Source organism: Doryrhamphus excisus, linkage group LG12 (genome assembly GCF_037039965.1).
Source record: "Doryrhamphus excisus strain RoL-2023G ecotype Guam linkage group LG12, RoL_Dexc_Guam_v1.1, whole genome shotgun sequence".
Classification (NCBI taxonomy): Eukaryota; Metazoa; Chordata; class Actinopteri; order Syngnathiformes; family Syngnathidae; genus Doryrhamphus; species Doryrhamphus excisus.
In genome coordinates, this window is record NC_136368.1 from 1,630,477 (window position 1) to 1,655,587 (window position 25,111).

The window sequence follows — 25,111 nt, forward strand, 5'->3', positions numbered from 1 at the left end:
CACACACAAAAAAACCCCACAATTTTAAAATGTTTTTTAATATTGAGTCACAATATATTATTACATCAGGAAATAATACAGCAGGTCTGATTTGAAATGAGAAATGGTGGGAAAAAAAGCACAGTAGTGTTGGTGTGGACACAGTGATTCGCCACCTTGGTCAGTCACCCTTCAACAACACGAACGGCATCGGAACGCTCCACGTTCCGATGGACCCGACTGTTGTGGAGAATGCAATAATGTAAACTCTTCTAGCTGGAGGGTTCAGTAAAGTGCTACAAAGAAAATAAAGCTTTCATGATTTGAAGTCGTGAACGTCGCCTGCAGACTGAAAGGGGGGCCGACGGGGGTCGGTCTAGTCTGTCAAAATGCTGCTTCAGTGAGGCTTTGCAAATGCGGTTGAAGTTTGGAGGAGCCAAGGCACATCAGCTCAGACATTAGACGCAATCGAGGCGTTTTTTTGGAGCAGAGTTTCTCAACCTGACCACTCTTGGATACTTAGCTGGAAAATGAACAATAATTATGATTGAGCATTGAGCAATTCATTCATTTTCTACCGCTTCCCAGCTGTCTTCGGGCGAGAGGCGGGGTACACTCTGGACTGGTGGCCAGCCAATCACAGGGCACATATAGACAAACAACCATTCACACTCACATTCATACCTATGGACAATTTGGAGTCGCTAATTAGCCTAGCATGTTTTTGAAACGTCGGAGGAAACCGGAGAACCCGTGGGGAGAACATGCAAACTCCACACAGAGATGCACAAGGGTGGGATTGAACTTGGGTCTCCTAGCTGTGAGGTCTGCACGCTAACCACTCGACCGCCGTGCGGCCCCACACTAAAATTCTCCTCTGTAATCCTGTTCCCATGTATCCGTGTCTGGTGGAGATTTGAAAGACTTGGTCTCAAGAGGTCCGATAGGTCACCTGATCTGTGGAAAGCTGCCAAATGCTTCTCGAGAAGACTGGACCTCAGTTGTCCGATTGAAATCCAGTGAAAAGTCAAAACCGTCTCAATTTGCACAGTGTATGCCCAGGTTTGGGCTCAATCCAGATTTGCTTCTTTGCCAGTTCTGTGATTTAGAGTATGGAACCATACCAAGACCACGTACTGCTTGATTTGGTCTGCACCTGAGTTTGATTACCGTGTTCACCAATAACCGAATGGACCGAACCAAGGAGCACAAGCTGGTGCTCATTCCAAACAGATGGGAGGGTCTCACACTCCAAACTAGATTCTGGAAAATCAAAAGTGAGTAGGCCGACTAGGAATTGGTTTCAAACCATCTCAATTTGGTATTTGACTGTTGGTTACTTTGGCTGGAGGCTGGAACCGTATCAAGACCGGTTGATATGGTCTGGACTTAATCGTAAGCAAATTAAGCGATTATTAAACGTGAAAACAAGGTCGTTCTTGAGGCTGCCTGAGCGATGTGACCTTTTGACCTGAAGGTACTTGTACTCGATTCGTATGGGCGTACATCAAAATTGGGGGTAATAATAAACATAACATTATCTGATCTCCACATTATTAGATTTATTATGGTAATGGATTCTTGATGGTAAAACCATTACCATTACCATAATAAATCTAATAATGTTATGTCACAAACATAAATAAGGACCATCGACATCATCTAATTTCATGATGGCGGTCCATTCGCAGACGGCAGATGACACCAGCAAGCGGTGCCAAAAGTTAGCATTTCATACAGACTAAGGTTGAAAAACTCTGCTGAACAACAAACTGAAACACGACTCGACTTTGATTGCACGTACGAGAACACGGAACCGATTTGGGAGACCAGCAACAAGAAGCAGGAAAATGGCAGCAAAGCGAGTCTTGGGGGAATAAAGCGGCTACTCCGATTGGAACTGACCGGTTATTGCTGTGTTTCCATTCAAGTCGCTCCCAGAGGCTCTACCAAATCTGTGGCAGTGAATGTTGCTCTGCCGCCAGAGTGCACTAGGTGGCGGCATATACACGGGAAGTGGGGGGTGGGGGCGACCACAAACAGGAAACACACAAAGCGCTAACATGTCTGTCTGTAAACTCCAGTTAAGTCCATCACAGTCTGGTATAAAAATGTTCAGTCATGCTTCCCAGCACACACACTAGTACTGAAAATACAGATCTTCTTCATGAGGACAAAACAGTCTTTACAATCATGGCCGACACAGCCCCATTTTTTGGTTGTCCGAGTATTTGATCATTTTTGAAAAGTCGGTCTCCACGAGTGATTTCATGATGATGTGGATCGGCCGTAGCTAAGTTTAAAAAAAGTGCTATTCTCTTCTTCTAAGTCAAGGAGAGGCTTTACCGGACTTAAGAGAGGCGGCAGCATGGTGGCGCTCCAAAGTGCAGCTTTGCAGTTTGGGGTTCTTTATCACGAAGGGAAGGAAGGCAGTTGGATGCTCGGTCTCAGGAACGACTCTGGTTGGTGTTGATCATGATGTTGGGCAAAGCGTTGCGTCTTTTCCTCCACGTTCCCAAGTCCCGAGTATATCGCTTTATCTGATGGAACCAGTGCTGAGTGCGAGACTTGTCTAAGGCGCGGAAAACAAAGGACTCCCGTCGAATGTCCAGCACCTCAAAGGTGTCATCACATTCCGGGTCCATGGACACCACGCAGTTCCCCAAGTGGATGGGTTCCCTCATCACGGCGAATTTCCCGCTGCTCTTGTCCTTGATTAGAACCAGAACTCCGTCTTGGATGCTTTCTCCGCCACCGTCTCCCAGCTCGGCACTCTGCCCCTGGCCTTCTGGAGCCCGTTGTGTCCTCACCATCAGAAGACTCTGGACATTCTGGAACTTCAGAGCCTTGGTGCCCTTCTTCACCCATTGGCCATCTGCCGGTTGGGAAAGCTGGATCGGCCCCTCCATGATGAAGCGTGTGTTTTCCCTCGCCCATCCGACTGTCTTCATCGACACTTCTCGCATCTCGATATTTATGACCTCCCGATTCTTCCGGCTGTCGCGACGGAAAGATCGCAGCGACCACGAGACCCCGTTGCCTTCCTGCTTGGTCTTCATGTTGATGTGCTCCAGGTGGGATTCCACGCGACACTTGGCCTCGCGTAGACGTGCAAATTCCGGGTGGTTCTCGGGAGTCACCTTGATGATCCGGCTCAGCAGGAGTGGGTATTTGGTGACACGTTGGAGGGGCGCCATGAGGAAGGAGCGCAGGTTCATTCGACGCAGTGCTGTGTTGTCATTCTGGGAAACATCCAGGAAGATCCTGGAAGAGAGAAAAGTGTCGTGAATGTGTTGCGGGAATACTCGGGACAACGTGACTCACGGGTGAGCTTTGGCTCAGCCTAAAAATAGCAACCATCGCAGCTCAAAATAGAGGATCCTCTGAATTAGTGATAACCTCCTGACTTTTCCATGAGGAATCACACAGAACAGACGTGGTGGAAACCAGAGAACCTCTGCATGGACCCGCATCACAGAGACCAATAGAGGAAGTACCTGAGCAGTTCTTTCTCCTTCTCCAGCGCATTGAGCATGTTGACCGAGGTGGACTGCTGCAGACAGTAGGTCTGGAAGGCCGGAAGCATGTTGACAAACTCCAGAAAGATCTCTCCGATGGACACCGTCAGCAGATCCTCGTCTCCCTGAGGCCAAACGTTAGCCAGGAGGTCATCCATCGAGCAACAACCAGACTTGCGACTAAAGTCCTTGTCTCAGCATTTTAAGTCAAGTCTCTTTTGGGCTAGTCAAATCCCTGATGTGGTACCGTGCGGTATTCGGTCTTAGGATCAAGTCTCGAAGATCTTATCAACTGGGAAGTCCATTTTTTATGGAAAACCTAACGTGTCATTCAAGAAAAACAAAGCTGATGAGATGGTGCTCACCTGGTCCATGGCCTGGTCGATGCTGTCCTGAAGGTGCTCTGTGAAGCGGTCGTTGACGTCTATGAGCTCCTGGACGTTAGCAAAGACCACATTTAGCTGATCAGCTGTCAGCAGCCCGGCGCTCTGCATGGGGCAGTAGAACTCCTCCTTGATGATGCGAAGGTCCTCGCCGTAGCTTGTCTCGGTGTTCAGAAACTCCAGAAGAGCCTCTTTGCGCTCAGTACGCAGCTTGCAGCATCGCTCGCACATGCTCGCTCCTCGCTCTCTGGAGGTCTCGTCCCGCCGCCCGCAGTCCAGACACGGTCTGTGCACGTCCCAGTTCCGGAGTGAGGCGGAGGGTCTTTTCCAGGTGCGAGACAAGCCCGGGCCGATGCCGCTGTCCACCCGTTCCACCTCGGCCCCGCGACTGCGGCGCTGACGCCGAGGCTCGCTGTCCTCGTCCTCGCGCTCATCGCTGAGGCCCACGACACCGCTGTCGGCGCTCAGGCTGCTGATGGTACTCCAGCGGTGCTGCCTGGTCCGGGTGACACTCAGACCCACTTGCCGCTCCTCGCCTGGTGGCTCTGAGTGGCCGCGGAGGGCTGCTGGAGCTGATAAGAGAGCGCCGAATGACCTTCACAGTGTAACCAATGTCGTCGGCACTGATTCCAGATCAGGCTTTTCGTTTCCGATAAACTTGACTTGGTGGAAAGATAACTTAATACATGGTCAGGACCATGTTCAGACCCGACATGGGGGCGTACTCACCGCTGTCTCGTTCCCGCCGATGAGTGTGGGTATGGGCGGCGGCAGCGATCTTCATCTCCAGCTGTTTGCGCTTGGAGGCGTCGGCCGGCATGGGGTCGCTGTAGTGCGGCCGTAGGCGACACTCGCGCTGAGCCCTCAGCGTCTGCGACAGCTCATAGGCGGCATCCGAGCTGGAGCGCCTGCAGCCTAGCGCCGTGTTCTGATGGGAAGGACGCGTGTCAGTCGTGTTGTCATGGAAACAGACGAACCAGCACTCAGGAGATGAGTCTTCCTGTGTGATGTCTTGCATTGTTATGTAATCCCTTTTGACTATTTGGAGAGCTCCTGAGAATCCAAATTTCACAGCAAGACGGAGCGCTAAGGTCACGTGACGGACCCAAACATCTCAACTTGAGACGTTCCTCAAGCAAACACTCATCTGAAGCCCAAGCTAAGAATTCCTCAACATGAGAGCCACAAGAATTTCTTTGACGAGCTCTGAGGGTTAATCAGGCACGGACGGGAGTCACAAATCACATTTTCCGCTTGGCTTTCGGAAGGCGGGGTTCTCTTAAAGCGACAGGAGCAAGAATTCTGGACATCTTACTTTTACTCTAAACGGCTCCAAGTTGACCTGCAATGTAGACGTCACTTCAGGACCATCCCTGGAGGTCTTGACACACCAGTTAGAAGGTTGGCAGTCTGGCACTCCGGCCAGGGTGCAGACTTTCTAAAACTTGGGCGTACGCATTGACCAAACTGCGATTGTTAGCTTGTCCCCGCCCTCAGATGACGCAACAATTATGTGATGCCATTTCCACATTTAACTTGTCCAATGTTTAGAGGACTGAATGTAGTCCTGCTTTCATTTTCACTTTACATTCATGAGCAAAGGACGATGCTGCTGCGTCTGATTTTCCGACTGTCATGGAGGCACAATTAGCCACACACGATTATTTCAGCTCCTTCTTGATAAATTAAATATTTTTGTAGTTAAAGCATGGAAAACCTGTTTATGACCTAAATACAGGCCTCTGGACTTTCCGCCTTTACACTTGTATACCCAATATAGTACACATAATAGGACTAAATAAGTCAAAGTGTGTGTTGCTATGAATGTGTACGGTAGTGGAGCGGCGGACAGGAAGTGGCGTGGGTAACGGCCGCTTCAGTAGCCCGTGTTAAGGATTATTGTGCCTGTTGTGAGATAATTCAGGCGATCATCAGTAACATGACTGACCCCTAGTGACCAGATTAGAAGCCTACATAACGTCTTTGAATGGGTTTATATTTTTATTTTAGTTCATTTAGATTTGTTCTTTGCTTAAAAATGTTAATTTAGGCAAACGATCTGCTTAGCTTAACTGACCCATTAAAAGCTATTTTCATACTATTTGATTTGAAACTGAATTTAGTTCATGTTTTGAAGTAACTCTACTCCTTCCATTCATCTTCTATGCTGCTTGTCCTCAATGGGGTCGCGGGGGTATGCTGGAGCCTATCCCACCTGACTTTCTGCGAAACGGCAGGGTCCACCCTGGACTGGTCAGCAGTCAATTTGCAGGGCACGTATAGACAAACAGCCCCCCCGTATGGCGTCCATGAGCGGAAACCTGACAAAGCTCTTTCCTCAGATTTCCTGTCCACTCACCTCAAGTGACATTGTTTTCCGTGCGGCGTTCCCATTACCGCTCCCCTAAAATGATGCTAAAGCTGTTATTTTGGGACAAGACGATTACATAATGCTGCCTTATTTCCGACTGTCAACAAGCGGCACCGTAAACAACACATTAACGTCTTCCACTGCGACTTAATCAGACGACGCTTTGGGAAAAAAATAACCTTGCCTGCTTCCTTGGATTGGGAATGGCGAGTTAATGGTTTTTGTGCACCGTTTGGCTCCAGGAATGCAGCGTTGAGCTAAGCAGCTGCTGCAGGATGGAGTGGGGGGGGGGGGCGTGAGGATGAAAGTAATCCTAATTATTCTTTTCTCAGCGTTCTCAGACATGGAGATGTTTGGTGGAAGTATCCGTTATGTCCTTCCCGTCTCCGCACAAAGCTCTGCATCGGCATGCGCGAGAGACACGCACGTCTCTGTCGCAGTCCCCTTTGCGTGTCCCCGCCATCCTTGAACACCGAGAGATGATGGCGTTGACAGGCGGAGCAAAGACGCGGCAAACGCATGCACGCATGCAGACATGCAAAGGAAAAAGGCAAATCCTTACGCATTCTCCCGCTTCCTCCTCTTCTCCTCCTGCGGCTCCCGCTGCTGCAGGCGTCTCGTCGCCAACCTCGGCTCCTCCGCAGGCTGTGGTGGCCGGGGTTGCCATGGCAACGGCGGAGGGCTGACGGCCGGCGCGGGGGGAGGCGATGTCTCCGACCCGGTCAGCTGACAGCCTGACGGGGGCCTCGGAGGAGATCTCTGCACTGCAGCTGGTAGGGGAGAGGAGACGAGGGGAAGACGGGGTGAGGGAAGGAGAGGGCGAGGATGGGAGGAAGTCAAGGAAAGTCAAACCAGGGATTCCTTACATCATCCCTGATGATCATTCCGCATCCCACTGATGCTCACACATTTCCGCCGGCTATGTCTTCCTCTATCCCGCTCGTCATCCTCTTTCCCTCGCTCCCCACCCCCGAAACACCGCATCTTACCCCCCAGTCCTCCTCTCCGGGGGACGGTAATGAGCCACATTAGCACCTGAAGTCCTGGACTACAGGGACACTGTTTATAGACAACAAACACTCGGCAGTGTCACACTTCCCAAATTCCTTTGTCTGCAGCACAGCAGAGAAATACAACCCGGTATCGGTCCTCCATTATTTACTGCACCTGCTTCAAACACCTCATTATCTCCGCCATCTCCATGATCATTGCATTGTATGAATGTACTCGCCATTGTAGTCGCAAATGGATGCTATTCTCCGCTTAAAAAAACACTTTTCAGACAAACTTTTCAGGGGAAATCTGCTGTCATGTTGACCAAACCACTCGTGGTGGTGGCGGCTTATTGGCTTATTTTTCCACTGCAAAGAAACGACTGGCTCATAGCTCAGAAAATGTACAAATTCGTCACAGCACCACGTACACGATGAAATGGATGGGTGGATGGACATCTTCAAGATGAACCACGTTGCACAATATAATCATCAAAGGTACTAACTTGTACCTATAATGCACACAGAACACTGAACAACCTCATGTCTGTTTCCTTTTCAGCAGGCGCTTTCACATTCATTCCAATTTAGCGTTGGCTGTCACGCCTGCCAACGCCTGCATGAAAAGTAATAACTTGTAGCAAGTTGATTACATCTTAACACGGCCATATTTAATGCTGAAATAACCTCGTTTGTCACTTCCACTAATGCGCATGTCACTCTAATTCATTGACTATATTTCCCTCCGAGTGTGCCTCCAGTTGAGACAAGTAATCACAACACTCCCTCCTCTGCCGCTGTTGGAACCCATTCAGTAGTTTCTATTGCATAAAAAAAGAAATGCTCTCAGGTGTAATAAATAGATGGCATATTATTGGACTAAGACACAGCCTGGACTACTCATTTTACTGCACGATGATCTCAGATGATCAATTATGACCAAACATTGACAGCTGTTATGCATCAGCATATGTGTTAAATATCATAATATGTCAGCAAATCATCCTTATTCATACCCATCAACAGCAGACACATTTGTTAGCCGGCTAATTTAGGTACTGCAACCGTGCATCAGCGTCAAAACAACAGCAGCAAACGACTGTGCTGAAGTACAAGTGAGGAACTATAAAATAATAATTGTAATGGTTTAATTTCATTTGAACATGCATCAGATTACAATTGAGTGCATCCCATAATCAGTTCCCAGTTCCACATGTCCAAAAGGAGTAGGAAGAAGCAAAGCTTATTAAATCCTACCCCTCCATCTGGTACTTTTACAATCAGTAACTGTTACATTTGTTCACTTCCTGCTTTCCATAATACAGTTTTTTTTTTTTTTAATAATGTACCTCATACCAAGTAGGAGGTGATATGAGCATCCAATGCCATAATGGGTACCATAGTAAGTATCAATATAGTGATATATATAGCACATCATGACTGGTTCAAGACTCTTCATCCTTGTATTTAGCAAACATCAACTGCTTGTATTGTTTCTTGAATTGGCTCATCGTTGTGCATTGTTTGATTTCCTTACTCAATCCATTCCATAGTTTGATTCCACATACTGAAATGCTATGGCTAGCATAACGTAGTCCTAGCATAGAAGTGTTTCAAATGTACTTCTTCCCTGAGATCATATTTCTCCTCTCTTGTAGAGAAGCATTGGATGACATTTTTAGCTAATTGCCTAATTTTAGCCTTGTGCGTTATTTTAGCTGTTTGAAGATGAACTATATCAACAAGTTGAAGTATTTGTCATTTTAGAAATAAGGAATAATTGTGTTTGTTTATTTGGGCGACAGCGAGGAAAGACCGTTTACTATTCTTCATCCACCTCCACAAACACCGCTGCCAGCTTCGACTGCTGTTCTCGCCACAAATGTGAGAAGTCGATAACACAACATGCAACACGTCTTCTCAAACTAGATAACACTCACCCACCCGCGCACTTAAACTGTGGTCAATGCAAAAAAGACGCTTTCTAGCTGGACTCAGAGATTGTAAACATTCCTTGGACTATGTGGTACCTTCATAGTTTCACGGAAATGGGTCCTAAAACCCTGAAAACGACCTGGCCCACCAACAAACGGCACTTGACTAAGGTATAAAGCTCTTGAATGTGAAATGGTCCCCTTCCCCCCCTCAGACTAACCTCTTCTTGATGAGGTCCAGGGCTGATCCAATGAGGCCATCCTTCATCTTGTAGATCTTAGCTCCATAGCTGGATAGGTCCGTGCCCTCCAGAAGTAGCGCCGGACAGCAGGAGGAGGGGCGTTCCCCATTCGCCCTGCTGGGAGGGAAAGGAACTGACCCCGCTGGTTCCAGACTGCACCTCCTGCGCCGTCCGTTACCATCCTCATCAGGACCTGCTGGCAGAGATCTTGGCTTCGTTGTGCTATCCTCTGCCTTCAGGGGTGAACGAGGAGACGGGCCCGTGCGGATTGGAGAGCTTGTGGCGGCGCCATTGCACGTGACTCCGTTTGTGCTCTTGTCTGCATCCGAGTCCCCTCTCTGTCGACCACATGGGTCCTCAGATGGAGATAGATTGGTTTGTACACCAGAACCTGCTGTGGACTCCGGGTTCTGCTCCCTCCCCTTCTGCCTCATCCTCTTAAATTCCTCAAAGGTCGGGATGTAAAGACGGCCAACAGGCCCATTTTGGAATTCCGATACAGAATGAGGTCCGTTGTTGTTGCCTGAAAGGTTGTCGGTTGTGTAGGAAGCGTGAAGCACTGTGGGGCTGCGTGGGGTGCTATGGAGCGCCAGGTTTGGGCTGCTGTTCTGCCGGCGCAGCTGAAGTCGCCTTAGGACCTCCTGTTTGATGTCCTCTGGGCAGGTTATGCGTAATCCGCACACTGGCCGTGTTGAATTACGATGAGGCACCCCCTCCCCAGCATCTGTGGTCACATGAGGCCGTAATGGGAGGGACTTGAGAGGCTCTATCCCGGATCTTGCACTCTGGAGGCGCAGCTTTTCCCTCAGGCCTTTCCTTGCATCCAGTTCATCCACACCTCTAGGGAAAAGCAACTGCGGTAGGAGCGGTAGATCCTTTCTTGGGAGTCCATGTCGAGGGTAGTAGGCCAGGCTTTCTGGGTTGGGCACCAGGCCCGGACCCCCCACCACTGATCCCTCCGGAGGCCCATCATACCAGTGACTCTGGGAGGTGCAGCGCAAAATAAACTCGCTGTCCACACTCCTGTATGCAGGAGCGCTGGAGGAGCTCAGACCTGAATCAGATACAGAGTTTGAGTTCAGGTTCTCCATGCTCCTGTATGATCTGCTGCTTCCTGCTTGGACGCAGCAGTCTGGAGACCGTCTTTGTTCCAGCACCATTCCCGGAGGTCCTTGCCTTCCGGAGCAATGCCTCCAACCCAAGTTATTGAGAAGGGTGCTGCTGTTACACCTGGCCACAAGTGGGAACGCAGGCCCCTGAAGACCATGGTAGTGGGGGGCAACATGTCTGTGTCGAGGGAAGGCAGAGAGGGGGTCGGGAGATGGGAGGAGGTTGGCGATGCAGGGTTCCATGTCTATGACTAGAGAGGGGACGCAGCTCACGGATGAGCTGGCGGACGGAGCGGCGATGCAGGATGCGGTGGAGGGGTAGTCACGTGGTGGTGGAGACCTCACATCTGGCATGGCTTTGGACCGGGTCCCTCACAGTCGCGGTCGGCTGGTGTCCACATCTGTAGCCTAGATGAAGATGAGATGAAGTAATCAGACCAGAAACGTGATCATGTCCGGTTTAGCCTTCTAACAATGTTGCCGCCATGTCTTCACGGTTAAGGGAGGCCAGGGTTCCTGCAGGAATCTAGAATCGTGTTGAGGGGTTGAACAGGTTTTGGCTCTGGGACATTGGTTCATTAGAGATCTTCAAATAGTCCACTGTGCAAACAAAGCTGTGAAGCGGCTGCCTCAGGAAGCGTGTTCATTAGAATAATGGCACATTCTTCTCCGTCTGCGGCAAGAATAACAATAAAAGCCTTTTATTGCCCTGCTTGTGTGATGTCGAGAGGAGGAGATGGTCAGGAGGAGATGCGACGGAGAGAGGGAGGAAACGAGGGCGACGTTAAGAGAAGCGGCATGTAATGAAGATAATGCTTGGCTCGGCTCTTTGCTCTAATATGACAGCAATGTTAGCTTTAGCCACCAGACCCCGCTGACACTAATGACCACAAATAAGACCGAAACGTCCACCGTTGGCATCTCAGACGAGGTTTAGGCTGCGGTTATGAAACGCAGCCTCGGAGGGCTCATCCAAGATGCATTAGGCCAATAATTAAAATCAACCTTCTTTTAGAGTCTTGGCGTTCTGTGATTCCGAGGCACGGAGAGGCCAGGCTAATGGAAGAATCTTCATGGATGAGAGTGAAAAATTATTCATATTTATATTTATCAGCTCATTTTTAAACAGGCTCTGTGTGTCAGATGGGCGCCCTCTGCAGGGGGGATACAGGCGGTACTCATTCATTCATTCATTTTTCTACCACTTATCCTCACAAGGGTCGCGTCACAAGGGGTGCTGGAGCCTATCCCAGTAGTAGTCTTCGGGCGAGAGGCGGGGTCCACCCTGGACTGGTGGCCAGCCAATCACAGGGCACATATAGACAAACAACCATTCACACTCACATTCATACCTATGGACAATTTGGAGTCGCCAATTAATTAGCCTAGCATGTTTTTCGAATGGGGGAGGAAACCGGAGTCCCCGGAGAAAACCCACGCGTGCGCAGGGTTGCAAACTCCACACAGAGATGGCCGAGGGTGGAATTGAACCCAAGTCTCCTAGCTGTGAGGTCTGCGCGCTAACCACTCTATACCGCTCAAAAAAAGTTGACACCAGGAATTAACTAATTTGCACTTAAATTAACTCAGTTTGATAGGTTAGTTCCTTGCTCAAGGGTACAATGCACTGGCCTCTCTCTATGTTTGAACCCCCAGCGGGTCTTGAAACCACCAAGCTCCAGTTGTTGTATTGGCTCTTTCAGTGGTGTACTTGTGTGATGTACCTTGGTACAACATGGCAGCAGGTATAAAACGCCTCGCCTGGCTTTGTTGGGGTTACCTAACAGCAGGCGTTGTGTTTCGTAGGATCGGGTTTGGCAAACGCCACGTCTGGACCGTCTTATCTTACCCCATTTTTTTTCATCCAGCCTGCACACTGCCGCTTCTTGGGGCTCGGTGACTCTCATTCCCAAAAAGCACCTCCTCTGCTCCACCTCAATCTCGATCTCCGAGGGCCTGGATGAGGAGAATGAACATACATGATGGCGCTGATGATGTTGCGCGGATCCAGCACATGCGTCCTGACACCATAGAACCAAACCTAACCCGCTCCTCTTTTGCAAATGTAATTAGACGACAAGACAGTTACAACATTAGTTTCTCTCTGGAGAGAAGCAGAAAGCGTTTTCTTCAATCCCAACACAAACCCAAAAGAGCTTTGTCTGTTTATCGATTCCGTAATTGCACTTCGCCTTAGTAAGGTAAAATGTATCATCTTGATGTCGCACTCAAACAGTCAAAATGGTGAGAGTACGACTCGGGTAAATATTACCATCATCATTCCCAGTAAGTGTGCAAGGACAGTCGTGGATTTAAACAAGTAGTCATAATAAATCATTAATAAATGATTTATAATGACATTAAGTACACAGTGTAGACTGTAGGAAGTACTGGAATTGAAACACAGCTTTTAGTTTGTCCAAACGAAAACCTGAAATCACGGAACATCTCATTAGAGTTCACATCTTCTCCCACACATGACAACAAAACAACGTGGATTCCTCACTTAACAAAGCAGCAGCAGACATGAATGTAAAGTAGAGCATACCCCCCCCCCCAACCCCGACGGGATGCTGGGATGTAGAACACTGCTGACAAGTGACACTGTCATTTTGACGTGACTCCCTGCAGATAGCGCCACATATCCATGGGGTGGTGCGTGATGGACAGGGTGATAAAACTACACAATATGCAGCATGTATTTTAGCTACTGTGTTTACCTTACTGGTTGGCAAAAATTGTGTTCATAACCATAGAACAGGAAATGGAACCTATTGCAGCATAAGAAAGTATGCAATACAGTATACAATTAATCCAACTTTATCAATGACATACATTTACATTAAACATTCAACAAGTGGAACATTGTATATGCTTGATAGAATATAAAAAATGAGTAAACCTAACCTGTAAATACCTGAATAGTAATAATAAATCATAAATAATTACTTAATAATTAAGTCAGAAATACATAATAATTACATGAATAAATATTTAGATTTAGATGTACATTGAACTCGGCACTAATGCATTAAAGGGGACCTATTATGCTCATTTTTCGACCTTTTGTATTGAGTTGTAGACTCCTCTGGACACACCCACTCCGCTGTGATTGGTCACACTTGAACTTGATCCTTTAACACGTGCACACACGTAGTTCAGTTCCAAATGTGACAATTCTAAGTAGTTCATGGTGTCTTCATTGTAATTTAATTGGTATATTGATGCCCATTATTTGTGTTGTTTATGTTGGTATAGTTGTTGTCCAGTCAGCTAAATCGATAACCGACTGAAAGGATATCATCTGATTTGTATTTGGAGCTTCCAAGCATCACAGGAGCGCCGCACGCATCCAACTGAGAGACTTCAAAGAAGGCCGCTTATGCAAATAAGCGCCATCGCCGGCAATGAGCCCTAGCTGCGAAGATAAAGGAAACGTGCCGAGACGGGAGCTCCGAGGAGCTTCTGATGACGCTGCACGCCATCTTGTCGCCTTCTTTGAACATCTCTTTACTTTGTTTTATCCCCACTTGCTGACCACTTCATTAGGTCCAGCTGGTTGTTGTTTGCATCGTGCTGAGAGATGCTAATTGTAATGTTTTCGCCCTGCATCCATGGAGCTAATTGCGCATGAATAATCTTACTAAGCGAGCTCGAGGTGGCACATTTGACTGATGAAGCGGTCAGGCTAGTCATTACTAAACGATCACAGAGGGAAACAAGCCTGATTGGAAATATGTCAATATCAAGGTGATGCATTGGGTGTGTTTGTGTCAGCGCCACCTATTGATCGATGAAGGCTCATAAGTGATCACAAGAGCGGGCACACCCCTCACATTTCGGCAAACATCTTTTCATGGGACAACACTAACAAAAACACTTCGATACAATATAAAGTAGTCAGTGTACAGCTTGTATAACGGTGTACAATCAAATTGCTGTCCCCTTAAAACACCTCAACACACAACCATTAATGTGTATTTTGGTAGGTAGAGCATAGAAATCTGTTTACAACCTTCTAAATATGGTTTTCAATGTATTAGAGCCCTCTACACATGATATAACACCCCTATAGTCATATTTACACTCTTATTACCAATAGAGTGGACATAATAACAGCAAACAAGCCATTTAAGACTAAATAAGACTGTGTTGTTGTAAATGCGTTGACATCGGGGCTTCAGAGTTGAGTTTTAGCTTAGCATTAGTTACGGCTGCAACAGCAGAAAATAGCCTGCTATACAAGCTGCACATCAACTACTTGACATTGTATCAAAGGGTCATTTCTTCAGTTTTATATCATCAAATATTTACAGAGGGTTGCACGGTGGTCGAGTGGTTAGCGCGCAGACCTCACAGCTAGGAGACCAGGGTTTGCATGCGTGGGTTTTCTCCGGGTACTCCAGTTTCCGCCCACATTCCAAAAACATGCTACGTTAGTTCATAGGTATGAATGCGAGTGTGAATGGTTGTTTGTCTATATGTGCCCTGTGATTGGCTGGCCACCAGTCCAGGGTGTACCCCGCCTCTCGCCCCAAGACAGCTGGGATAGGCTCCAGCACCCCCGCAACCCTCGTGAGGAAAAGCGGTAGAAAATGAATGAATGAACAGTATTTGTAGCATGAATGAACGTATGAGAGACCCTGTACTGTTGCCGTCTTTCACTTCACCTTCCTTTTCATTCATGCTCGTCAAATCCATCGATTGTTCATCCCGGGAACCCTGCAGGGTGACTCGGTCTAATTCCTGGAGCAACAGTAAAAACAAACAGCTTTTTGAGCATCGCTGCGTTGCCGCGTGTTGTCATTGGTGACATCAGCGACTCCCACACAAACATCAACAATCTGCTCACGTTCACGTGCGCACACACACACACACACACACACACACACACACACACACACACATATTCAGCCGTCTATGAGCCAGCGGCGGCGAGAAAGACAAAGCGGTGACGTGGGCGCGTTGGGGCCGCTGATGGTTGGAGTGGGAGCGAGAAGTTGAGGTCGATGAGGTGATTGTTAGTGAGTCACTCCACGTGGAGTGGCCAGCCATAGTGGGAACTATGGGAAAACACTATTTATATTTATATTTACATTTATATTTATATTTATATTTATATTTATATTTATATTTATATTTATATTTATATTTATATTTATATTTATATTTATATTTATATTTATTTCAACCACCTTCTACTATAAATCTAGAAAATATATATATTTGCTACATTTATTAATATGAGTATTTATGTATGGTGGACGAGTGGTTAGCATGTTGGCCACACAGACCTGGGTTTGATTCTGGGCTTGGGCATCTCTGTGTGGAGTTTGCATGTTCTCCCCGTGCGTGCGTGGGTTTTCCCAAAAAGCATCCCAGATCATGATGAACCTCCCCTCCCCCCACTGTCTCAGGTGGGATCTCCTTGTCATGCCAGTAATGTTGGAAGCCATCTGGACCGCCAAGGTTGCATTTTTTCCTCATCAGAGAATACAACATTTTTTCCACCTCTCAATGTCCCCAGTTCGATTCTCCCTGGCAAAGTCTAAACAGGTAGTTTTGTGGCGTTGAAGGAGACCAGGTCTTTTCCCGTAGATTCGGTCTGATGGTTGATGGGTCTGGTCTGTATAATAATATAGGACTGATGCCCATGATGTCAACATAGGCATCTTTACACCTCCCTGGTGTAAAATATTTCTTTATTTGGAGTGACTTAAAGTTTATTTGTTTGAACATGTATTTTTAAGTCATGTAGCGCTAATGTAAACACTGCGTTTAGTGTTTAATAGTGTGCTTTTGTTGCTTCGCCAGCTTAAAGGCGCAGGAACTTGGCAGTCGGAGGTGCCTCCGCATCCTGTTATCACCGGCAGATGGAAACCGCTAATTGCTAACCCCGGGTAGTCTTTATCTAAAGTGGAGAGGACAGCCATGATTAGCCTGCCGTGAAGCGTCGACTGTCAACCTCTTCCCGCCCCCCCCCATCTCCCATAACATCGATATCGCCGTAGTGAACTCCATTTATTTTCCAATTTACTCATTTTCTGCGTCACCTGTCACTCTCGGGATGATTTCATGAAGTCAACGTGCTAACTGCTAAGGGCCAGCTCGCAGTGATTAATCATACCACTGTCATTAATTAATCATCCGTGCGTGAATGTTATATGGTGATGACTTCATAAGCTGTAAAAAATGAGATGTCACACATTTCTTATGATTGAACACTAAAAGATCTGTTTTACCCGTCTACACACAAACGCTTGAGCTGCCATTTTGGAAAATCTCCACTCTGGTGGGAGTTTGGTGGAGTGGTCAATTATGCAAATTAGACAAATCAACGCCGTAGATGGATTACAGCACTGGAATTATGATATTAATAATAATTATTACAATAACTTTGTTAAATGAGCACCTGATGGTCGCATCATTACTGGGTGTTTCTGTGCCCGGTGGGGTACAGTGTGGTTGTCTTCAACAACCATGCCTTTCTCCTCTCCAATTAACCTCTCCTCCACGTCGAGACGCCACCAAGAGCCAAATCCAACCTGGTCGAGGTAATTTATGTCCGAGCGGAGCATCACCTTCCACCAGGAGACATTCCCCATCTTTCCCCATCTTTCCCAGCATGCATCAATTATTCAACCTTTAAAGAACCATTGAAAAGGTTCTTCAAAGGTTTCCTTCCCAACGCACGCATTCAAAGGAAAAGGAAAGCCAGGAGACGTTTGTGTACTCACTTTGTGTGTTTGCAGCGACACAGCACACCGCCTCCTCTCCCTCCGGAGTAAAGCATGGTAGTGATCGGGTGTGCGCTAGCTATTGTTACAAGCAGGAGGGGCCAACTGAGCATGCTCCAGTGTGAACGGCCCTCGTGGTTGGCATGGAAACCGACAAGCGAGTCGCTCTGTGTGGCCTGCGTGCTGACACGGAGGGTGTTGTGTGTGTGTGACAAACTTTTCGACTTGAGGGTCACACAGCCTGCAAGAATTTGGCCGTGTGGAGAAAAACCGTTGCTGCTTTTTGTGCATCGGCCAATTTCATTTGGATTGTTTTGGGTTTTTTTAGACGCGCTAATGGAAATCCCTACAAATAAACTTATTTCATTTGTGACTAGGCTTAGGGTTTGAAATTGAGGGTTAGGGGTTTATAGTAGAGACAGAACCAGGACGGGAAACATCTGACCTCTGACCCCCAGTCACGTGTATATCGGGGTTTGGAGTGAGGAAACACCAGCACAGCGGCTCCTTTTTTGTTTGTTCCCCTGCCTCCTGCAAACATGGCCGACTAAACCACACAGCAAGCGAGGAACCCACACCATCAATTATTGAATCCTCATGAATTATCCAAACACGAGGACCCGTCTCATGTTGACCCGGGTGTCGAGTGAACCGGACCTCGGTGTGGGACTAACGCCATACACGAAGACCTGCTCCTATTGGCTGATTTGCTTTATACTTGATGAGTATCCGTATTGACAGACACAGGCCATTCATCTGGAAGAACGTCTGATAAAACCTCAGCCAAAGGAGGAGAGCGTTCAAACCCAAAGCCGAAATGTAGTATCCTGCTCTGGTCACTAGGGGTCCATAAGGCTTAGTCCAAACCACGCCAAGCTAACAGGACGGTAAAGGTGACAACAGGGTGTTGTTTCATGTCTAGAGGGCTCTGATAATGTTAAAAAAAACATATTTAGAAGGTTGTAAAATGCTGTAATGATGAAAATATTCAATTCCTAAATATGGAATCCTACTTAGTGGACATTCACTTATCACAGTCGAGTCTGGAACCAATCAAGTCTTGATATTGTGCTCAGAAATATATTTCGCATATATAAATGAGTGTATTTTTGTATCAAAAAGTGTAATACATGTTTTGAAAACTATTTTGAAATAACGTAGCTTGCTTTCACCCCTCGATTATGGTAACATGGAGACCCCCTAATGATATAAAGACGTCAACAAGGTCCCGGCGATGTGGTGCATGGTGACTAGGTTTCTGATCAACACGACCTCTCCCAGCCTGCTGCGGGAAGACTGGTCCATAATAGTCCATAGTCGGATAGAGTCTGATAAATTGCAGTAAAGGGACCGGCTAACGGGCTTCCTCGGGTGCTCAGTGGGAGGGGGAGGGGGAACCGCCCCACAGTCCATCGCTGTGCACCCGGTCTAGTGTGAGTGCTCCCACAGACGACCCAACCATGCTGACAACTCCATTGAGCTGTGTCTCAATACTTATGTTCATATCATGTATGTAAATGAGACCGACTGACTGACCGTCTGACTTATTATTACTATCATTATTTTTAGTATCATCTTCATTACTATCATTATCATAATAACTGGTCGCACGGTGGACGAGTGGTTAGCCCGTAGGCTACACAGTCGGGAAGACCTGGGTTGGAATCTCTGGTTGTTTGTCTATATGTGCCCTGTGATTGGCTGGCGGCATGGAGAATCAACGGATGGATGGATCATAATAATTCGTATGACCATTATTATTATTATTCCGCCAACAGCTGACTTTGCAGCATTCCTCAACACGCTACAGTGGTCTCCGTGGAGACCCCGTCTGCTTCCCGAGGCAGAAGACGACCTCCATGCGGCCTTTCAAATATCGACTCTGTGAAATATTTTTGCTGCCTCCCCGGCATTTCTCAACTCTCTGTTGTTGTTTGTCTCGAATCTTCTTTCTTTTCCATTCATGCAGCAAAAATATCTTTGTCTTTTTTTTGTATCAGCATCTCCAACGACCCCCGAGGTCGTCTCTTAATGGCGTCTCCACGTGTCCTCGCTCGCCGCCGTCTTCTCAAGTGATGTTGTCATTGTTGTGCGGTGTTGTGTCTTCTCGTTGCCTGTCGCCGACAGCAGCAGCAGGCTCCGTTAGAAGTCGCTCCGACTGATGTGTAAATGACGCTCAAGAACCTGGATGGAGTCGTGAACCAGCCGTATGATGCCGCTAGGTGCACGCCCCCCCGATGTGCGCACTGTACGTAAAAGTACATATACTAGGTCAGTGTGTTTCCGTTACGTAACACCTGACCTGATGTAAATGCTGCTTCCCTATCCGCCACAGATGGAAAATTAAATAATGGATAACGGAAATGCGCCTCCATGGTTGTGTGTGACCTATTTACACACACACACACACACTCACACACACTCCTGTTGGTCGCCAGGTCACCTACTGTAGCGTACCACCGAACCCATTATCTTCATTTTTTATCTTAGAAGACATTTAGGACAATTCATGCCTTGTGGGAAGACTTTGAGTAAAGGTCCTTTCTCTGTTCATCATTCACCTCCGACTGCACAAAGGGACAAACAGGACTAAAACCGCATATAAAGTCTTCCTAATATGCCAATGATTGGTACAAAAAGATGTCAAGTATTTATATTTAACCGAGAAATGCATTATTCCACCATTAAAATACTGTATTAGGTCATTTGTTCATGCAACATTTTACCATTAAAACCTTGTATTTGCCCACAATGCAACAATAGGTTATGCTAGCTTAGCTTAAAACGCTATTTTGCAATTAAAATGCTGTTTTAATTCAAGAAAAGGCAACATTCTACCATCAATACACTAGAGTTGCTCACAAAAATGCTATTTTAGACATCAACAATCTTATGTATTTGCCTACAATTGGACATTTTGCCACAAACAGGACTAAAACCATATATAAAGTCTTCCTAATATGGCAACGATTGCCACAAAAGTGCTATATTTTGGTACAAAAAGATGTCAAGTATTTATATTTCACCTGGAAATGCAATATTCCGCCATTAAAATACTGTATTAGGTCAGGAAAAGGCTAGTTTTGTCATTTGTTCATGCAACATTTTACCATTAAAACCTTGTATTTGCCCACAAGGTAACAATAGGTTATGCTAGCTTGGTTTAAAACGCTATTTTGCAATTAAAATGCTGTTTTAGTTCAAGAAAAGGCAAGTTTAGTCATGCAAATGCAACATTCTACCATCAATACACTAGAGATGCTCACAAAATAGTCTCATATATTTGCCTACAATTGGACATTTTGCCACAAACATTGAATAAATGAGGCAAATATAAATGCAGTCTTCCAGTGCATTGACTTGCTAAACATCTGGATGTGTAATCTTGACGTTGACGTGTATGGCATGGAAAAACTCGAAGCTTCCGTGGTTATTGGCCGCTTGGCAGTGCATTTGCATGATGGCAACATAAAGACGGCGGACAGGGTCAGGGTCAAACTAATGAATTTAGGTTCTTGTAATCACACTAATGAAGGGATTATGTCAAATGCTCCGGATAAATTATTACAGGATGTGGGCCACATCCCTCACGCATCATACGGGAGCAAATGTAAGCGTTTTAGCATATTTTTACCCGTATAGTCATGTATGAGCAGCTCACTCTTAATTAGTAGCTCAATCCACCACTAATTAGTAGCTCAATCTAATCCTAATTTGGACTCCATCCACTCACGGCCTGTTCCAAGGGGACGAGGATGGATGGACACGAAGAAGTTTCTCCTGCACGGGAATGACAAGGTTGTTCGGTTATCTCCCCAGGATTTTACCCCCCCACCCCCCTTCACATTCCGCTGCAATCAGCAGGAGATAGCACATGCACGGCAAAGTCATCGCTCAATCGTGGCGGCGTTCCTCTCGTCAAGGCTAGCACGGACGAGCTCAAGCGGCCCTGCAGGCCGGACTGGAAATTAGTCGGAACGTTTTGAGGATTTTGTGTCCGCATGAGGTTGTCTTAACTGCTAAATGCAGCAGAGGGTTTTTCTACCATAATGACTTCTATTTTTATTATCGATGGAGACATTTTGATAGTATTAATGTTGTCTTTGAAATACACACAAAATATATTAATTTTATGAATATCATATGGAATGATGTTTTCATTCCAAAATAAATGTATACGGGCGGTATCATTATGTGCGCAGTATCATTTCCTTGTGGGTGTGGCTTGCATGTAACCGTTCTCATTAGCGGGTGGGTCACTTGTTTTTGCGCTTTGCTTATCCTGCCTAGTAACAAGAGGTTACAGACAAGGAATCGGGCGCTACTGGGCCCTCGAGCTAGCTAAACTTGTATTGACTTTGTGAGTTACTAATCATGAATGGCATCATTTTGTCTGTGTGCTTTAGCTGGAAGGGAAACGTCAAAAACAAGAGAGTACAGTCCAATACAAACATGGCAGTAACAACTTATGTTGATCCCGTGGTAGCAGGATCAACACAAGTTGTTACCACCTTCCCGTCTTCAGAATGGAACCAAAGAAAGTTGATAAAGAACGTGATGAACACGACTAAACTGATTCAATAACTCATGACAAAACAGGAAGTGGTTTTCCATATAAAAACACACTATAAAACACTATAAAAACGTGTTTTGTGTTAACATTTTTGAGAGTCAACTGCTGATGACGTAGCTGATTTCCGGTTTGAGTTGCCATTTTGTTAGCAATTCATGCTAACAAGGATGTTAGCATGTCACACTCACAGACGTGTGCCATATCGTGCCCTAACCAGGAAATGTACACAAACCGAGGCAAAGTTTTAGTGTACATTTTTTTACATTAATTGAAAAACTAACACAAGTGGAGGACAACCACGTCAACAAACACCATTTTATCACCCGTTCCCCGTATGTCTCTGGAGAAAGTCGCATGCAACATTTGGTTTCGGTTGTGTCGGGTTCTCCCAACATAACACGACTTAAGTGCATTGATCCAACTCATCTGTAAAAAGCAGCTGATCTCAGCCGATGAGCTAATGGATGCTAATTAAGGTCGAGGATGGAGCAACAAACAACAGGCCGAGGGGAGTAAATACACACCGCGGCGCCTCGGGGGGCCTTTCACATTATCTCGTGTCTGACAACAACACACCGACTTGTCTCATTAAATCTCGTCTTATTGATCCCGACGAGCCCCGCTGTGCCGACAGGCACCCAGGAAGCCGTGCTTCTCTGCAGGTTTCGCGGCGCGACCTTTCGCCTCCCTGGTCTCTCTCGATCCGTGTAGGGCAACACGCGGAATCACGACCAGACAACACACAGGCTGTAAACCCATGTAAGGTCATCCATACACCTTAGCTGATGCTGACCCAGTTAGATTGCAAACTAGCAACACTACAGTGGAACTCCTTAGCATAAATTCATCAGGGGGTCCAACTCTAACCAAAACAGATGCTAACCAAATCAATTTTCCCATAATACATATAATCATGTAAAATCCAATTAATACTTTCCAGAAAGCCTAAAAGACTCAAGGTAGTAGCGAGATCGACACCTTCCTCGTGAACACCACCTTCCTGTTTTGCCATGAGTTCTTTCTTGAAGCGTTTCTAATCCAAATCAACCAAAATGGAGCCAAAGAAAGCTGCTAGTGCTAGCGTATTCATAAAGTAGCTGAGAAACACGATTGAATTTATGACATAACTCATGACAAAACAGGCAGGTGTCGATCTTAGGTTACTTTCATCCTTCAGTGAAGGTGAACACAACCTTAAATGTTCATTTGTTCCTCATTTATATGCATTTGAAATAGTTGTATCCATGTGTTTTGGATTAACATTTCTGAGAGTCAACCGCTGATATGATTGACGGGCCACGTCACGTAGCTGACTTCCCTTTTTGATAGCAAACTAAGGATGCCAACACGAACACAGTTGGACTCATTCTAGCCAAAAAATGTCTGTAAACCGAGGCAAAATTCTGCTAGATTTTCAAAAACACGCTAACCGGAATGAGGTTCCAGTGTACTTATATATATATATGTGCTAAATCCAATCCAATGCAGGTCTATATACCATATTTGAGTCTTGTTTTGGAACATGGAAGCTAATTAATAAGTTGGGAATTATTCACAGAGTCCGTTTGCAGTCATGTGACCACTATAAGCGCTTTGTGCGCAAACAGCGCAACTCGATTAGTTTTCATGAGCGACTTGCGATTGCAGCTAGCCTGGCACGCCGCCACCATCCTCTGAGGCATCTCCACTAACGGCCAGCTTCTGCACACACACACGTAAACACACACACACACACACCATCAAAACCCTTCATGAGAGGCTCCAGAGCGCCCCCGAGGGAAGCAGTGTGAAACAACAAAGCATTTCATTAAAATTCAGTCGCTTCACAGAGCATGCAAGCCATTTTACCCATCATGCACCTGCAGGAAATCCATCCATCCATCCATCCATTTGAAGTGATTGAGCAGCAAAGGCAAGCTCTACGCTAAATGGAGTGGGCGGGTAGATCCCAATGACTCCCTCTGATGTAGTGTCTATTTTGCTCACACCCGCCGGGGGCCTGTATGCACGGTATCTTAGGATTGCTATGATATGCTGTGATGTACTAACCGGCGTCTCATCTCTTCCCTCTGAATTGATACAAATATAAGATAATATTAGCATGTTTTTTTACAATGTACTTTGTTAAATGTATGTCCATATTTTTTTTTATTTTTCATTGGAAACACAAAACATGTTTTTATATTATTTATTATTGTTACATGAAATGAAGAACTCATTCATTCATAAAATTAGTAAATACACGTTTTGTTTGTTTGACAGCATCACTAGGCATTGTCTTTGTTCTTTACTTTTATCTTAGTAACACTGAGGACCTCTGAAGATGTCTTCAGTGCTCTTTTTATGATCATTATGATTATTAATTGAATGACTGCTGGTCCAATCGATCAATAGTTGATCAATAGGTGAAGGGCTGCAGAGGTCTATATCGAACCATGCTTCATTTAAGATAAGATATGCCTTTATTCGTCCCTCAGTGGGGAAATTTGTTCCAAAAAAAAAAAAGTCTTTCTTTTTGTACGAAATGTAAAAAAATGTACACTCACTCTGAGTTAGTTGTGGTCCATCGCCTCCATCACATGAGGCGTAGGGGCAGGTTCTGTCTGGGTCCGGTACCGGGCAGGCTCGGTTCGCAGGGTGAAGCCTCTCATCTACACGCCTAGATCGACGTATTGTTTTGACGCGAAAAAACAGAAGAAAAAGCTTAACAGCTCAGCGCTTTTCCGCGTTTTTCTCGGAGGATCCTGAACACGCGACCTCTTTCTTTGCGGCTTTCTCCTTGGGAACTGTGCTGCCTTTAAGGACGCCTCGTATAACCGAACACCCTCTTCCTCCCACTGTACAACATGTGCTTACTCTTACACCAAACATTAAAAAACAACTTTTAAACAACTACTGGTGGATATTATTAACACAAAAATGTTTATTATATTTTTGAAGATTAAAAAAATGTAAATGTGTCTCAATAGCAGATAACAATATAACAATGATAACAATAGCAGCATGGTGGTCAGTTTACAGTAGCAGGATGTTCATATTGGACATGCTAGTATGAAGTGTAATATATAATAATATAATAATAATATACCGTACCTACAAAAGTGTCCATATCCATCTTCTATGCCCAAACCGAATATAAGTCGCCCAAAGTGACAAAGAGACGCTACCACACTAATTGTCACATGTTGATCCTTTAATGTGATGGCAGCAGATGCACCCACCCACCCACTAAAGTGGAGACTCAACATGAGTTTAAGGTTTATCGGATTAATT

At 46.0% G+C, this 25,111-nt stretch overlaps 1 protein-coding gene across 2 annotated transcripts; it reads right to left on the bottom strand.

Moving 5' to 3' along the window:
• Positions 1-743: 743 nt before the first annotated feature.
• Positions 744-24,617, bottom strand: arhgef49 (Rho guanine nucleotide exchange factor 49). 2 transcript variants are annotated; one of them, XM_058082333.2, is made up of 8 exons: positions 24,385-24,617; positions 12,378-12,484; positions 9,399-10,936; positions 6,814-7,021; positions 4,610-4,808; positions 3,863-4,452; positions 3,477-3,622; positions 744-3,243 (listed from the first exon to the last, which is right to left on the bottom strand). In XM_058082333.2, exons 3-8 carry the CDS (start codon positions 10,880-10,882, stop codon positions 2,427-2,429), a joined length of 3,444 nt encoding a protein of 1,147 aa, XP_057938316.2. In that variant the 5' UTR covers positions 10,883-10,936; positions 12,378-12,484; positions 24,385-24,617; the 3' UTR covers positions 744-2,426. The 2 variants fall into 2 exon arrangements, with proteins under 2 accessions (XP_057938316.2, XP_057938317.2); XM_058082334.2 differs by lacking the exon at positions 12,378-12,484.
• Positions 24,618-25,111: the final 494 nt, after the last annotated feature.

Coding starts and splice junctions, on each gene's coding strand:
- arhgef49 (XM_058082334.2), bottom strand. CDS start 10,882: ATGCCAGATGTGAGGTCTCCACCACCACGTGACTACCCCTCCACCGCA. Junction 4,809..6,813: donor AGGAGGAAGCGGGAGAATGC/GTAAGGATTTGC, acceptor CCTTCCCATCAG/AACACGGCGCTAGGCTGCAG. Junction 3,623..3,862: donor TCGACCAGGCCATGGACCAG/GTGAGCACCATC, acceptor GTTTGGCCTCAG/GGAGACGAGGATCTGCTGAC.